The 18,209-nt window shown below is 39.4% G+C and overlaps 1 protein-coding gene across 50 annotated transcripts in view; it reads right to left on the reverse strand.

Annotated features, from left to right (window-relative positions):
• PPP6R3 (protein phosphatase 6 regulatory subunit 3) overlaps nucleotides 1-18,209 on the reverse strand; it is a 153,460-nt gene that overhangs the window by 36,826 nt on the left and 98,425 nt on the right. For all 50 annotated transcript variants that reach the window (XM_054523892.2, XM_054523889.2, XM_063727977.1 and 47 more), the window contains 6 exon segments: nucleotides 14,414-14,543; nucleotides 11,716-11,868; nucleotides 8,995-9,144; nucleotides 7,794-7,858; nucleotides 4,675-4,790; nucleotides 2,847-2,932 (listed from right to left, as the gene is read on the reverse strand). In XM_054523892.2, coding sequence (XP_054379867.1) covers nucleotides 2,847-2,932; nucleotides 4,675-4,790; nucleotides 7,794-7,858; nucleotides 8,995-9,144; nucleotides 11,716-11,868; nucleotides 14,414-14,543 — 700 coding nt within the window.

An 18,209-nucleotide genomic window follows, 5' to 3' on the forward strand; every position in this document is an offset into this window, starting at 1 on the left:
TCTTTGGATATAATTAAAACACCAACTTTTGTTCATCATAAACTCCACACATAAAAACATAGGGAGTATATGAATCTGCTGTGCACATATTTGGGTATGATGGAGCCAAAAGATTAAAGCACTTTGAGTATCTCAGAGAGAATTTAACTAAAATGTTACAGAAGTGATAGGAGCCTGGGGCTGGGCACAGCTTATCCAAAAGAAGTGAGCAAGTCCTCAGGTACACAGCCAACAGGACAGGAAAGTGTTCAGTGTATAAATGAATGTATCCTTGCTGTAAACAGAAAAATAACAACATGTCAGGTTAACAATGTGCTAACTTAAGCATGTGGTGCTGAAGTGGGCTGACTCCACTTCTATGAATATACCTGAAATGACTTCCAGAGAGGTAGCCAAGCTATTCTAAAATCAAGGAAGTCAAAGCAGTGTATCTAATCTTATCTATTTGGGAAAGGGAACAAGGCATAAGAAAGCTATTACTTAACTACCAATTGCAGTGACGAGCATGTTAAGAAGGCAAGTGTAACTACCACATTTCAAACATGGGCACTCTTTTTCTATGTCACTTTTGCAAGGGTAAGGCCCACTGCATTTACCAAGTTGTGTTTATAATAATATTTACAATTGCATATTTTTCCTAAAACATGGTACCCAACCCCACTGAGATACAGCTTGAACACATTCTGGACAGGAAAATGAATGGCCTGGAGGATACGATTAAAATCTCCTTGGTGCCTAGACCTACTATATAGGCATATTAAACACTTGGAATAGCTGTAGCCCTCACAATACTACAAAGCAAAACTCCCTATCAGAAGGACTTAAGACTAAACGGAAGTGGTATTTAAGAAAGGGCTTGGGAACAAAGAATTGAAGAAGTCTTTAGATCCACCTGAAAGTCTCAACAGACAGCAAAATTCTGGAGTGGGGCTAACTCAACAGGGGATATAGGTAATGTTAAAGGGCCCTATCAATCTAACCACTTTTGCTATATAAGCCAATTTATCATTTTGTTTGACTTTAGATTATGTAGTCCAAGTATGATGGCAGAAAAGCAGAGCAAGCGAAGAAGAACCAAGACGCAATCTGAGTGACAGATGGAGCCCAAAATAATTTTTTCTAACACAGTCTACCAGGGGCTAAACGTTTTATTTTTTGCTGGATGACCACACCCTTCTATGGGGATATATGTAATAACATTTACACACAATCCCAGAGCAGATCTGCTGACAGCATACTATATGGTAAGTGAGCATTATCTGAATTGTAATGAAGTCCTTCTTTATTACAGAACTGCTCACAAAAGAAATATGCTTGAGTTACCTAAGATAAAAACAATTGTTTAAAAGTCTGGTAACAAGCTTAATTGGACATTTTTGACTTCTAACTTTTAAGCCAATCAAAGGATAATTTTAAAAGAAGTTTCCTAAACAAAATCAGATTACTAAATATTCCTTTATAAGTAAGAAACAAGACAATAGTTCCCTTAAAAGAGACTATATTGCCTGCAAAGGAATCAACATGGGAACCTCTAAAATTAAGCGGTATGATTTAACAGTATGGGAGAGGACAATTTCATTCTACAAAAAAACCCTGATTATCCAGAACACTCAAGTTAAACGATATTCCGAGTATCTATCGACAATGGGTAAAATATTCATTAAAAATGACTTAACCGTTCCTTGATGACCCAGGGCTGTCGATACTAATGTCATTTTCTCTGCTGGGCTGTACTGCACAGAGACACTCGGGCTATTAGGCCTTAGGTCTATTTTAATTAAATGGCCCCACATAGCTTCCTTTTAATAGTTATCTCAACTTCATAATTCTTCCAACTCTTAATACTTCCTAATTCTATCATTATTCCCAGCTTAAAAAGTGTGACTCTGTCAGGAGTCTGGAAAAAGATGACCATATTTTTAGGCAATCTACAAAGTAGGAGGCACAGCCCTCCAGGGAGTGACACAGGAGGACCAAGTGGCTGCTCTCTGGCTTTCAGAGCCCGCTTCCCTGTTGTTTCAGGCTGCCAGATCATTGAATTCCTAACAGTCAAGGTGTTACTGCATATTAGAAATTCAAGACGGCCACTGCTAAATTTGAAATATAGAATTAAACGCCAAACATAAACACTTCAATGTCAAGACATGTGCTGCTTCTAAGCGAAGGCCACCCCTCGACTATCAGCTGGCATGTACTTGTAAAAGGAAATGCTTTCCCCATCTTTAAAAGCAGAAACAAAGTAATACTTACCTTAAAACTTAATGCGTTTAAAAACCAAAAAATACATTCCAAAGTCCAATATAATTTTTTAAAAAATTATCAATGCCATTATTCCCTGGCTCAAAGTCCCAATTCTGGTAAAAAAAAATGTTAAAGCTGGGGTTTCAAAGTCATCCACAAAATACTCCCCCATTGAGAACGATGTAAAATGAGGGTATACTCAACTCAATAATATCAGAAAAATATCTAACTGAATCTTTCGCTTTCCTAAGCACTCAGGGTTATCAGCGGCATGTGGCCACAAACTCAGCAGAATGAAAGGAAGGCAAGAGGCTGTTGAGGTGCTTGGCAGCAGGGCATGGAGGAAATGGACACTAAGTAGGATGTGGAACAGAAATCAGTGGCTTCTCAATATCCTTCTGTCATCCCAGGCAGGTAATTAGGAGTGGACTAGACAAATGGGCAAGAATATTGTGAATACTGACCTCTCTTCCTGGTAAAGAGATAAGAACTTATCTTCGGCTCACAGTTACTGAGGTAAATGGAAGATCTTTTACATCTTTCTGAATAAATGGGCAAAGGCTAAGAGCACTGAAAGAATAAAAATGTAACCTTGTAAAACCTACTAGATCTACCGTGTTCCTCTTGTTAGTTTCTCCTAAGGAGCTTGTGCAGAACGTCTCCCATCGTTCCCTGACTTCGTCGGGAAGATCTTCAGAGTGAGAAAAGCAAAAAAGCATTATCACCACAATGACCTCCACATAGACAAATAAAGTAAACAGGTAATATAAAAGTGGGCCTACTCACCTGGTTCATCAATGGTGAGCAGGCCCTATCAGCTGAGAAACTGGGTGACAGCCAGCCCAGTGCTCTTAGAGAAATGGAATTATTAAACCTTCCATAGGCCCAAATCCCATGGACTTTCAGGAACCAGAATCCCCCTACCCAATGGTATAGGCTTGATTAGGCCAAAAGCCCTAAGGTAGCTTGTGAACTTAACAAGTTTCTGAAAATGCTCTGGTAGAAGCTTAACCTGGAAAGTGTGTTTCCAACAAGCTTTTCTGAGAAAGGTGGTAGGTGTTTAACGTGTCGGGGGCAGGGGGGATCTTTTTCCATGGTCCAGTTAAGTCTAGAAAATGCTGCAAATGACAGCTCCTGCACACTTTCTTGAAATGCTCTCATTGGCACCTGGCCAATGAATGTTCCACAGAACCTAGTATGGCTTCTCAAATTGCTCTAAGATCATGTTTCCTAAATATTTGTGTCATGGGCCAACATGGATACACAGGTAACAGTGAAATTTTACCTTCTAGAGAAATGTTAAAGAAAAGGATAAACAACTGCTTTTCTGAGAAAATCAAACCATGATGTAATTTTAGAGGCCTAACTAAAGTAGTCATCTGATAATTCTGGTTTAAAACAGCCATGCATGTGTGCACACTCACACAAGTGTACACATGTACCACCTGGCAAGCAGCTTCCATAAAGGAAAGTCTGATCTAAAAACTCAGTCATATCACATGGCCATTTCTTCTTAGTTAGGACATAAAGATAAACTGTGTGGTGAAATGGCCCAAGGAAGAGGCTTATACCTCTTATACCTCTCTCAAGAAGCAAAATTACAAGTGGGCACACACCACTTTTTCCATCCCTGGTGACAACTGTGCTTTTAGTGCACATTCAACAGGGAATAGCCTCTTGAACAAACAAACATTCTTAAGAAAAAATGGAAGATCCACTGGGAAATGATTTTAACTGAACAAATTCTGTACCATGGATGTTAAAGACTGTTCACATTCAGAATAGGTCTCAGGATTAGATATCCTGTTGGTACAAAAATCCAGGGTACACAGAGCTCCTCATGCTCTCATTTTAGAAGAAGGCTCATGGCTTGGGGCCAGTGTAAAAAAGCATCCATATAGTTTCTTCCAAATAAGCTTGGGCTGATTAAACTGAAATGCTATACAGAAAGAGTCCTTTAGAAGCCAATACCCCTCATTTTAGTGATAGCGACATCAAAGAAATGCTGATAAATGCCCTAATATTCCAGTTAAAGAAACTTAATTCAGAGGCTACATAGAGGCCTTCAGAAAATAAAAGGCAAAATTATAGCTGAAGTGGCTCAACTGCTAGCATATGAGTACTTCACACTCACAATACTCAAAAGCATGATTCACCAAGCAATGCTCTTTAAGAATGACAATAGGTGACTCTTATATGCTGAATCCAGCCAAGCCTGCCAATGCTTATGGAATGGTCTGCATGAACATCAATACAGCCAAAAAACAACACTGTTCAAACACATTCTCAAAAACTTCATTCAAATACATAATTTGCCAAATATAAAGAAGTCCCACAAATCACTATTAAAAATGCTACATGCATTTCTACTTGACCCTTAAATCCTTTCTGCAACCCAACAAAAATGTAATTCAAATTTCACAAATAACTTACCTTTGATAAGCTGCTGCACTAATGCACTGTTGGGGCCCTTGTCAGTGCTGTGCACGATACAGTTAGCTATCCTCGTTAGGTGTCCCATGTAACCATGCCGTCTTCCTCCCTCAGCCCTGACAAGAGGTAAAGGACAAATACTCAGATTCCTGATAGGATGAAGCGATGAAACACTCGGTAAGTACTGCGAACTTTTAAACAATCATTTTCAACACTGAGGGCACTGAAGAAAATGACAATGGACAGAAAAGAAAAGAAAAACAAAGGAATGGAAGGTGCCAGAATATGACCATGCAGCATGGTTGGGGAGGGGTGTGAAATTGTAAAAGATTATATGGCAGCCTCAGTCAACAGGCCACAGTTTATTCAAATCTCAAAAATCATCATTCACTGTCAATAACACATTACTTTTTAAAAGATCAAATAAACCTTCTCTGATGCCTAATGTTACTGTGATTTTATTTTACATCTTTTTAATGAAACTTTTTCAAACCTTAATCAGGTTATAAGGAACTGAGGTGAGAATTCTGCTGGTTCATTTTCTTAAAAGATAGCAAATTTTTATTATATCAATGAATAGAAATAATTATCTACCAATGACATGTCTCAAGTTAAGATATTAGCTGATTTGAGACTTGGCCAAGATAGGAGACAGTCAACTAGTACTTGACCATACACCATATTTTGAACACATGCAAACGAACTTAGTCTTTGTCCTTTTCCCATTTAGGGTCTCATCTTCCCAACCATGATCAATCTTTACACTTAAATAAATTCGTATCAGGCCAGGCACAGTGGCTCACGCCTGTAATCCTAACACTTTGGCCAAGAGGCCAAGGCAGGTGGATCACTTGAGATCAGGAGTTCGAGACCATCCTGGGCAACATGGCGAAACCCCATCTCTACTAAAAATACAAAAATTAGCCAGGCATGGTGGTGCACACCTGAAATCCTAGCTACTCAGGAGGCTGAGGCAGGAGAATTTCTTGAACCCAGTAGGCAGAGACTGCAGTGAGCCAGGATTGTGCTACTGCACTCCAACCTGGGTGACAAAGCAAGACTCCGTCTCAAAAAAAAAAAAAAAATATATATATATATATATATATAAAATAAGAAAATTCATATCAATCTGATTTCTCTACCTATTTACAAAGTGCCAAGACTTTAAACTCTAACAAACAAACAAACGAAAGATTTTTGACTGCAGATAGCAGGGAACAAACACTGCAGAGATTTTTGCTTAGAGAGAGAAAAGCCTTTCAGGAGCAAGAAGAAAAAAAAAACATCCTATGCTTGAAGGCTTGCTTGGAAAACAAAGTATCTGCTAGAGAATCTTAGAGGGCTTGGGGGTGCCTAAGGGTAAGAAAGTACAGGGTTGATTATTTATGTAGAGAAAAGGTCTTGCTTGTCATCCAGGCTGGAGTGCAGTGGTGCGATCACAGCTCATTGCAGCTTCAAACTCCTGGGCTCAAGCAATTCTCTCACTTCAGCCTCTTGAGTAGCTGGGACTATAGGCAAGCACCACCGGCTAACTTTTTGTAGAGCCAGGATCTCCCTATGTTGTCCAGACTGGTCTCGAACTCCTGGCCTCAACCAGTCCTCCCATCTCAGCCTCACAAAGCAGTGAGATTACAGGCATCTAATCTACCACCGTGCCTGGCCAGGGTCAATCTTCACTGAGTTGCTCAGAGTCTCTTTTAGTTCTTCAGTAAGATTCAGAGAGCCAGGTGTTACCTACAGGCAACTGAGTCACTCTCCTGCACTCCCTCAAGTATACAAGTGAAAGAAAACAAAGGCCCATCTCTAAGGTGGCCCACAGCTTCAAATTGCTTCAGGCTGTTGTGCAAGGAAACAAGGAAAGTTCTTTCGGGATCCCTCTAGAGGGAATGGTATTCACCAGGCCTCCAGAAAACGAGACTCACCAGGAGAGCAGGGCACAAAGGATATCTGAGCCCTGGCCAGATGAGGAGGCAGCAAGAAGACTGGAGGTTGGGAAGGGCACAGAGAAGCCAAGACGGAGTCAGACATATAACCAGAGATGTCAACTGGGCCACAAACAGCACCTCCAAAGAGCTCTATTTGGAAGAATGTATCTGAGATCTACCAATACTAGCCCCTTGCCACAAACAAAATGCCAATTTCCCACATGAAGCCAAATCAAAACCCCAGCAGTGCTTATTAAACGATTAAAAAAAAAATCAAGCCTCACAAAGTAAGGCTGACTCCTAAGAGTCATCTAGCTTTCCTGGAGACACAGAGACACATAACAAGAATGCTGGGAAATGATCAACTACAAAGGACCATGAGAGAAATTTTGGGGGTGACAGAAATGTCTTGATTGTGGTGGTGGTGGTGGTGACTTCAGGCATCAGTCAGAATTCCTAGGAATGTACACCTAAAATGAGCTTTACCATATGAGAATTATATCTCAATAAACCTGTCTTAAAAACAAACACAGAAGCATGCCTTGAGAGTGTTTCCCAAACACGCCCTTATGCCGCCATGCTTCAGAATCTACGGGGTGACATAAAGGCTCCCAGAGCACTAGAGAGGAATGCTGTTACAGACAACACCTATAAGAAAAAGTTTTGTGTAACAAAGCTACTTACATGTATCAACTAATACTTCACATAACCTTGCGAATCAGCTAACAAACATTTTCTAAAAAGAAAACACTGAGCAATTTTTTTCCTCTAGGTCCCTGTACAAAGCAACTCTTCTCTACAATGAAAATATGTACATGATACCTTCTGTTCTGAGCATAAGGTGACCAGGACAAATACACTAAGTTAAATCATCAAGGACTTAACTTTAACTTTAACCTTATAACTCTTAGAACAGTAGCCATTCAAAAAGGACCAGGAAGTTTCAAAGGCAGCACAGAGGTGGGGAACACTCCGAACTCACTGGTTTTGCCCCAAAAACAAGAGGACCTAACAAGAAATTATTAATATTATAAAAACAACTGTTACAATGAAATAATCTGGGGAAAAGTTTAAATTGTAAAATGGCCAGTATCATGTAATTATTTCCATTTTTTTCTGACTAGGGCAAGGAGGTATTATTTTCCTCATATTACCAACCAAACTGAATTCCTTTCAAAAAAACAATTTACTTACTGTTTCTTCTCATTCATTTCCCAGGCTTCAAGTATTCGTTCTATTAATTGACATTTTTGGAAAAGCTGAAAAAAAAAAGAATATTCCAGTTACTTCAAAGCATCAAAACTTTAAAGTGAAACAGAACTCTAGGTTAAAGAGAACAGTAGTATGCATAATCTAGCAAGCTAAATGTTACTAAGCCAAATGCAATGTGATAATCAATCTACTGCAGACACCCAGAACACTACAGAGATTCAAATCAGGATCCACACCCTTCACAGAGGGTTTCTCTACAGGAAACTCAGTATTATAGGTAGTGCAGTTAACTACCTATAGTTAACTATAAAGCAAAGCCAGGTTTTATTAGCTGTGAAAATTCAGACCAGAAATATAAAACCTGAGCTAAATTAAAATGGAATAAAGAAAACTATGCCTTGGCAAAAATTTAACTTAGAATCCAAAGTAATGCTTGTACTTTTAAAATGTGAGCAAGTCTTACTTCCAGATGAACTAACATTACTGCATTAATATTAAAAACAGGTGGGTTTTGCCCAAAGTCTGCAAGTCAGTGACAACTGCTGCAGGCTGCAATACTGGAATGTGCAGGGCTAGTTCTTCTCAGGTGTCGTCTGTCTTTCCCATCAACTTGGCTGTTCCAAGCTAGCCTTTTCTACATTTTAGGTTTGCGAGTAAACCAAGTGTGGGCTAGAAATTTTAAAAGTACCATAGAACTACCAAGCAAGAAAAAATCTGAAGACTGACTTAGTAAAATTATCTCATAGTTGACAGAAGAGAAAAAGAGACCCCAGGAAGAGACTCTCAACATCACAAAGAACTCAATTCTCCTGACTTTCAGTCACGTATTCAGCAAAGAAACTACACTCTGGTCTGCCAAATAATAGCGCAAATGTTTTCCATAGTATTTAAATTTCTATGATTCTGCAAATCATCAAAGTATTTATACATCTTCAAACCTATTAATTTTACCAAATAAGAGGGCCACTTGGCTTTTTTCTTACAAGACAGTTCATTTAATAGTTATTTGTCCAGTACTTGATTTATATAACGATTGGTTAAAAGTGAAACGAACATGATAGTCAAATATTTAGACTCTGAAATCTAACCTCAAGCCCTTTAAACCTCAATTCATATTACAGTCAAGTGGAAAACTGCTATAATCAGGAGAGAGTGGGAGAAAAACGAGATCAAATAAGCTTACATGTTTTAATAACAAATTATCACCAGTGGAGTCTTGATCAGTAATTGTGGCATTTTCTGTGTTTTCAAAAGGACTTGCAAGAATCAGTGCAATACAGATTTCCACTTGTGTATGCAAAAAGTTATTCCATGTATACTTGAAGAACATGTTCTACAAAAAAGAAAAACCATGTTTTATTCAGTTACCTCAATGTTTAAGCCAATACTTAAATACATTAACAGTGATTTAATAAAGTAAAAATGACGTGCTCTCAGTCCAAAAGGACCAATTAAAAGGAACCTGAGTTCACATTAGTATTTGCATAACCACAGTTTCATTTTCTGTGGTTTCAGTTACCCACAGTCAACCATGATCTGAAAATAAGTGAGTATAATACAGTAAGACATGCTAATGCAAGAGATGACATTCACATAACATTCATTACAGTATAGATTTATAATTGTTCTACTTTATTATTAGTTATTATTAATCTCTTCCTGTGCTTAATTTATAAATTAAACTTTGTCACAGGTATGTATAGGAAAAACACATAGTATATACAGGGTTCGATAGCTGTGGTTTCAGGCATCCAAAGGAGTCTTGGAAGGTATCCCTCATAAATAACGGGGACTAAATGTGGATGTGAAGTATTGCTTTAGAGCCTAAATGGCATGCCATCTGCTTATCTGACATGCCAGAACTGGTATGGAATCCAGTAAAAAACCAACAACAAACATACAAAGACAAGAGTACACTTCTCCAAGAGAAAGGGAGTATCTTTTTTCTTTTCAAAGCAACTAACACAAATAGTTAGTGTGGTAAATTTTCTATAATTTTCAAAAAAATTTATAAGAGGCCAGGCACGGTGGCTCATGCCTGTAATCTCTGCACTCTGGGAGGCCAAGGCGGGTGGATCACGAGGTCAGGAGATCAAGACCATCCTAACACGGTGAAACCCCGTCTCTACTAAAAATATAAAAAAATCGCTGGGTGTGGTGGTGGGCGCCTGTGGCCCCAGCTACTTGGGAGGCTGAGGCAGGAGAATGGTGTGAACCCAGGAGGCAGAGCCTGCAGTGAGCTGAGATGGCGCCACTGCACTCCAGCCTGGGCGACAGAGCCAGACTCCATCTCAAAAAAAAAAAATATAAGAATTTCATTTTGATACAACAAATATTTACTGATGGCTTTTGTGCAGGGTATTGTATTAGATGCAACATGGCAGACAGAGATACACAAAAATACGGTCCACAGTCTTGAGGTGCTCATGACTCAACTCCAGCATACAAAAACTAGAACTATCAGCAAAAACAAATGGTACAAGAGGCAGTAACGTGAATCTTCTGGAAGTACAAGGGTTTTCAAATTACTTGAAAAGGTAATAGCATTACAAAAAGGAAAGAATTTCTAAAAGTACAAAATGCCATATTTTGGAAGTCAATTTAGTATGTCATATTTAGGAAATGGTTGGGTCTGGTTATCTAATCTCAAAATGAAGAAATAATGAGTAACTCCTCCAGTAGTCTCATCAAATTTAGTCTCATCAAAAGTAGTCCTAAAAATTAAAAGAATAAATTAACAATAACTGTATATTTTTATTAGTAAAATTAAAGACCAGTGATCAATGACTTAGGAAAGTTATATTCCCGGAGTTTTATACAGTAGAAGGTAGGACAAAAACTACGTCCCAGGAGACAATGACCATGCTAGCTATCAAAGAAACTAATTCTTTAAATCTTCATCTCTTTTTCCAAATTGCTCCTGTTTTCCATGCTCTATACTGATTTAACCCAAAGCTGAAACCCAACAAAAATATCTCGGTGACGCTAGGAAGCACAATGACGTGGTTGATAAAGCACGTATAGGTTTGAAATTGGGTGAATTCAAATCTTGGCTTCACCACTCACTAGCCATGGAATGTATCCTCTCTCTGGGCATGATCTGAAAAACACATCCTCTCTCTCACTGTAATGTTCACCTGGGTGTCCTGGAGATCACCCAGGATCACATGAATAGTGTACGTAAGATGAACATTACAATGCCTGTCATACAGTGAACAAACACCTCCTTTGAAACACCCCCAGATTTCCCCCAAATATATGATGTGACCAGATGTCTTGTGAAACCTGCTGAAGTGTTAACCCTCGCGCTTTCTGTGCTGTGGGTGGCAGCACAGAGAGAAGAAGCATGGGCTCCAGAGCTAGGCCTGTGGATTCTAAGCACAAACTCTGAAACTGGGGAATTCAGGGGTCAGGGAGACCTAAATCATCCCTGGGCTTTTCCTTCTCCTTCCATCAATAAGCAGGCTAATAACTGTGTCTCAAGGAAGGGTCAATCCAGACTCAAATCAATTAAGACCATATGGCATCAGGTATGTTACACAGATACCTCCCAGTGGCAAGAAGATAAAGGTTTGTCCCCTGGCTAAATATGAACAGAAAACAATGCTGCACCCAGCAGTCATTGTCCATGAGACGGAGCACGAGGGAAAAGCCGATGTCTTTTAATCATCTTCAAAATCCTATGTTACAATTCTTTATATAAAGCAACAGTAGATGCCTGGTGAACAATTATAAGCATTCAAAATTTATGATAAACTCAAGGCAAAAACTACATAAAACACCATTTATGCTCAGACCAAGAAAAGTCACTGACATAATGTAAATTTGTAAGGTTGTAACTTGGTTAAATATCCATGAAATATCAATGGCAAATTAAAATGTCTGTGAGCAGGGAAAATCTCACCAATATGACTCCAATGCTATTCAGCTCCATAAGGTCCCCATTTATACTGCTGGTATTGGTTTGAAGCAGGCTGGATATCAACCTAATGACATTCAACCGGGTATTCCCCACAGGAGGATCCAGCACACCCCATGTGGTCTTCATCACACTTTTCTGAAGAAGAAAAAGCTTTCCAATTAAATTCAGTTAAATGAACAAAGCAAATGGTGTATTTGCTAAGACATGACACTAGTTTAAACCCTGCAAACAACATGGCCTGAATTTTACACCTGAAATAACATCTAAAGCTGCTCTTGATATCTTTAAGATACAATGAAATAACCAAGCAGAAAAAAGGAAAAAAAAGCAAGGAATTTCCCTGGACCATAAATTTTATAAGAAATCAAGTGCCTACCTGCCTCAACATTCCAAGCTGTCATGAGAAGAAAGCAGAAGCCTACAGAATACCCTAGGAAAAAGTACAATATTTCAAAATCTCACCAGAAATCTAAACTAAAAGAAGTTATGGCTGGGCACAGTAGCTTATGCCTATAATCCCAGCATTTTGGGAGGCCGAGGCGGGTGGATCACTTGAACCCAGGAGTTTGAGACCAGCCTGGGCAACATGGTGAGACCCTGTCTGTACAAAAAATACAAAAATTAGCCAGGCATGGTGATGCACACCTGTAGTACCAGTTACTCAGGAAGATGAGGTGGGAGAATCACCTGGGCCTGCGGAAGTTGAGGCTGCAGTGAGCTGTGATTGTGCCATTGCACTCCAGCCTGAGCAAGAGTGAGACACCGTCTCAAAAAAACAAAAAAAGGAAGAAGGAAGAAAAAGGAGGAGGAAGAGGAGGAAGGAGAGAGGAGGAGGAAGGAGGAGGAGGAAGAAAGAGGAAGAAGAAGCAGCAGCAGCAGCCATGGTGGTGGTGGCGGTAGTGGCTACAAGTGGTTTTGGAATACAATCCTCAGTCTGAGCCAAATCTGTGATAAAAATGCAAATTCAGATGTTGCCTCTGGATCACAAACCTGACATGTGATCAATCTAAACCTGTTCTTGTCCATCAACAGGAGTTTCTAGAGTCTGAAATCACAAAAGATAGAAGCAGAACATTTCCTAACTTTAGAAGTCTGAGAGGCAAGGGTAGCACATAACAGCCTAGGTCAGGCTGCTCTTTCTGCCCCTCCCCATCCACATCAGCAGCCTCATTCCCTCTGGCTCCTATCCTCCCGAGGACTGACAGAGCTGTAAGCCCCACAGTTCTGCTCTCCATGGAAAACTGCTCTAATTGGCAGGCTTTGTAAAAAACTTCATGGATCTACTTACAGACACATCATACAGTAAAACCAGGTGCAAATGGCACTCCGAGACAGACATATCATACAGTAAAACCAGGTGCAAACGGAACTCACTCAGTTCTCGGAGTAACAGAGAAGTCCAAACAAGACAGTGCCTTACTTTTGAATTGGGGCCCAGAACCAGATGCCACCTGTTTGTCCACCCAGAAAGAAGATGGGTGGGCCACCTAAAACACAGGTCGGGCCCTTCCTCACACACCTTCTTCCCTGTCAGATCCTTCTCCCACCTCCGTCTTCCACTTGTGATGTTCTCTCCTCTTCTAAATCTTTTCTTTTTCTTTCCTTACTCTGTTTTTCTTCCCAGGACTGGTATGAAGGATGCCACTGACCATCACTGTCAAACACCAACAGAGGCACTTTCCCTAAGGGCAAGCACCAACACTATGGTCCACATCCAACACAGGCTGAATGCAGATAAGATGTGGCTGGAATGGAACCAGCAGAATAACACAAACTGTGAGCACAGTGATGGAACCATGACCTGCTCACCAATGGCGTCAGGTATCTGAAAAGATGATCTGGAGCTGAACTAGACTCCCTTGGTTATATAAGTTATCCTGTGCTCCCCCAACTCCAAATAGTTAAATAAACAGAAAACATCTAATTTACAAGTGAGAAACTAGTATTCTAAATTCCCAATAACTCACACAGTAGATAACCACAGAGATACACCAGATTCAACGATATAGGGCAGAAAAAAAAACGAAACTTAAGAACTGTTGCTGGGAACAGAACTCGCACGGAACTGAATCTTCCACCCTAGACTCCAAAAGCAAGTGATTCTTACCCTAATCTAAATCTGTACCAATCCAAGGGGCGAAAGAACACCATTTATAGACTGCTGACAAAACTCTTGTGGGTCTTCACTGAGGAAACAGTCATTTAAAATTAGCACATGGGAGGCTCTGTACTGAAAAACCCCCAAATCATATTCTCTCAAAATTGTATACTAACTTCAACCTACTCTTTCTTAAATAAGGTCGACTATACATCAGACATACACTGCTCCAACTCTGAGTAAGAAAACACAATTTCAAAGATCCGTTTCTGAAAGATTAGCTTTTCCTGAAACATTCAAAAATAATATGCTACAAGAAAATTCTTTTTTCTTTATTGGCATGTAAGTACCCAAGAATTTACAGAAGAATGAAAAGGTAAACTTCCTAAACAGATGAATATTTTGTTTAATTCTCCATTCTCCACTCAAAAGCAGTAAAAATCACTGGCAGTGTTATCTTTTCACTCATTTTCTACATGCGGACCACAGCCAGTTCTGCCACTCCTAAGGCCCGTAAACATTCAAATGACTGTTTCAACCAAATTACTGGCTGGGCAGCCATGCTTAACATAGCTCCCCTACCTTGGGTGGCTCCAGCAGGAGTTCATGAAAAGATCCAAGTCTTCCTCTGATGGCTTCTAGAACACTCTTGTTTACTGAACAAGCTGAATGGCTCATGCCTGGTGGGCAGATCTCTATATGGCCTTCAAATCTTGAAACAAAGCAAGGTAATTTTAGTTATTATAATTTCAGAACAAATCATTCAAGGTTATCAACCATGTATGTCTTTACTTAATGATTATATAATAATGATTATATCAACATTTCTGGCTGCGGGAAAAAAGGCTAGGAAGAAAGCATAATGAGGCAGAAGAGGGTTAATAAACCTCCATGAGGCTCAGCCTCTATAACCTGCAACCCAAACAGCTACGGTATCAGGTAAGAAATTACATGTGATTTCTTCCCATTCTAAACCTTCTAAGTCTTCATAACTATTATACAATAACAAGTCTCTAAGTGACCAGGAAATTTGGAAAACGAAAGGGATCCAACCTCTGGATTATAAGGCACCCCAAATTGCCTGCCAGTTTGGGGTGTTATGAGTGAACAGGCCTATACTTGTTCCACACAATTTTTCTTAGATAATCAACATTTATTTAAAAGACTTAAAATTATTCTACATAAAGCTGAATCTATACTCATTATAACCTACTTCTTACAGGAAAACAATTACAGGTAGAATGAGAATTGGGTAAATACTCAAGGATAAGAATGCTGGGTGACATTATAAATGTTTAACTTTCTAAGAACTGACAAACTTTTCTATGAAGTGGCTGTATCACTTTCCATTCCCAACAGTAATGTGTGCGACTTCCAGTTGCCCTGCATACTGCACTGAGTACTGTCTATTCTGTTTGTCTGGTTTAGCTAAGTAGTGGGCTAAATGATGCTCTCCTACCCAAAACATACATCCACATCCTAATACGTAGGGCCTGCAAATGTCACCTTGTTTGGAAAAAAGATCTTTGAAGATGAAATTAATTAAAGATCTTGAGATGAAAGATTATCCTAGATTATCCAGGTGGGCCTTAAATGCCATCATAACTATGCTTGGAAGAGAGAAGAGGCAAGACAGACACACAGAGGAGAAGGCAATGTAAAGAGGATGCAGAGGGGTCACAAGCCAAGGAAGGCCAAGAACTACTAGAAGCTGGAAGAGGAATGCCTTACTACCTCTGAAAGGAATCCAGCACCACCAACACCTTGATCTTAGACTTCTAGGACTCAGAACTGTGAGAGGATAAATTACTGTTTTGTTGTTGTTTCCTGGGCTCAAGTGATCCTCCTTCCTCAGCCTCCTGCATAGCTGGAACTACAGGCACATGTCACCATGCCTGGCTTTTTTTTTTTTTTTGGTAGAGATGGGGCCTTCTCAAGTGATTCTCCCGCCTCAGTCTCCCAAAGTGCTAGGCATGAGCCACCACATCCAGCCTAGATATTCTTCATATACCTGGATGTAAGTCTTTTCTCACACGTTATCAGTATTTTCTGGCAGTCTGTGGCCTATCTTTTAATTTTCTTAACAGAGTCTCAGAGCAGAATTTTAAAATTTTAGTGTAGTCTGAGTTATCTTCTGTTTTATGAATTGGGTTTTGGCAATGTATCTAAACAATCTGTACATGACTCTGAGACAAAGATTTTCTCCTGTTTGCTTCTAGAACTACTAGTTTTATGTCTAGTTCTATCATCCATTTTGAGTTAATTTTTGCATAATCTGCAAAATATATATCAAAGTCCAACTTTTTGCATAGAATACCTAACCATTCAGGACGATTTATTGAAAACGCTGTCCTTTCTCCGCTGAACTGCCCTCATGCCTCTGTCAAAAACCGCCTGATCATGGGGATGGGTCTACTTCTGGACTCTGCTCTGTCCCAGTGATCTGTATGTCTATTCTTTCACCACACTGTCCTGATTGCTGTCGCTTTGTATTAAGTCTCAAAATCAGAGTGTGGTCCTTTTCTCTTGCAAAATTGTTTTGGCTACTGTACTTTGATTCTCGTGCAAGTTTTAGAATTCACTTGTTGACTTCTAAAAAATCCTGCTTAGATTTTGTTTGGAATTGCATTGAATCTGCAGGTCCATTTGGGGAGAAGTGGCATCTTAACAATACTGAGTCTTCTAATCTATGAACAGAGTATTTCTCTCCATTTATGTAGGTCATCTTTGATTTCATCAATATTCTATAGTTTTGGGGCATTAAACCTTGCACACATTTTGTTAGGTTTGTATCTTAGTACTTCCTTTTCTCTATGCTATAAACAATAATACTTTGAAAAAATTTCAAATTCCAATTGCTCATTCCTAGTACATAGAAATGCAATTAATTGTTGAGTGCTGACTTCGTACTTGCAATCTTGCTAAATGTATTTGTTAGTTCTAGGAGTATGGGGTGTTTTTTTTTTTCTTTAATGTTCTTTAGGATATTCTACAAAGACGATCCTGACATCTGTGAACAGATGCAGTCTCACATCGCCCCTTCCCCTCTGAATGTCTTTTCTTTCTTTCCTGCCTTACTATCTGCCTGGACCTCCAGCACGGCTTGAATAGGAGTGGTGATGGTGAATACGCTTGTTATGTTCCCCAGTTTTAAAGAAAATCACTTCAGTCTTTAACTATTAATAACTATGTTAGTTATGGGATTTTTAAAAGAGGGCTTGGCCAGGCACTGTGACTCAAGCCTGTAATTCTAACACTTTAGGAGGCCAAGATGGTAGAATCACCTAGGGCCAGGAGAGTTCAAGACTAGCCTGGGCAACCCACACTCCATCGCTACAAAACATAAAAAAATTTGGCTGGACATGACGGCTTGTGCCTGTAGTCCTAGCTACTTCAGGAGGCTAAAGTGGGAGGATCACTTGGGCCCAGGAGATCAAGTCAACAGTAAGCTATGATTGTGCCACTGCACTCCAGTCTGAATGGCAGACCTTATCTCAAAAAAAATAAATAAAATGAAAGAGGGCTTTATCAGTTTTCATCCAAGTTCTCTTCTATTACTAATCTGCTGAGATGTTTTATCATAAAGGAATTTAACAAAATGATGATATGGTTTTTCTTCATTGATCTGATGTGATCAGATCTGCTGTCTGTTGATGCGAAGATTTTGAAGGATGAATGAGCCTTGCATTCCCAAGACAAACCATACTTTGTTATGATATATATTATCCTTACAATATACTGTTAGACTTGATTCACTCATATTTTCTTGAGGAATTTTACATTTCAGCTCTTGTGGCATTTTGTTACTTGCAGTCGGCCCTCTGTATCCACAGGTTCTATGTCCACTGACTCAATTAACTGGAAATCAAAAATATTCAGAGAAAGCTGAGCGAAGTGGTTCACCTAGTCCCAATGACTTAAGAGGCTGAGGCGGACAGATCATTAGAGCCCAGGTGTTCAAGGCCAGCCTGGGCAACATAGTGAGACTGCATCTCTAAAGAAAGGTGGAAAAAAATGCCAAACAAAAAATAATACTATTTAAAATAATGAAACAGCTTAACATATATCATTTACATTGTATTAGGTATAAGTAATCCAGAGATGATTGAAAGTACACGGGAGGATATGTGTAGGTTACATGCAAGTACTATGCCATTTATATGAGACTTGAGCAACCGCAGATTTTGGTATGCATGGGAGTCCTAGAGCCAATCCTCAGCAGATACAGAGGAACAAATATAGTTTTTGTTCCCATGATTTTGTGTAGTTCAGTCTAGTTTCAAAGTGATGCTGGCTACATAAAATGAGTTGGAAAGAGTTCCTTCTTCTGTATTCTGACAGAGTTCTTCCATCTTTGGTAGACTTCACCAATGGAGCC

Source organism: Pongo abelii, chromosome 9 (assembly GCF_028885655.2).
Source record: "Pongo abelii isolate AG06213 chromosome 9, NHGRI_mPonAbe1-v2.0_pri, whole genome shotgun sequence".
Taxonomy (NCBI): domain Eukaryota; kingdom Metazoa; phylum Chordata; class Mammalia; order Primates; family Hominidae; genus Pongo; species Pongo abelii.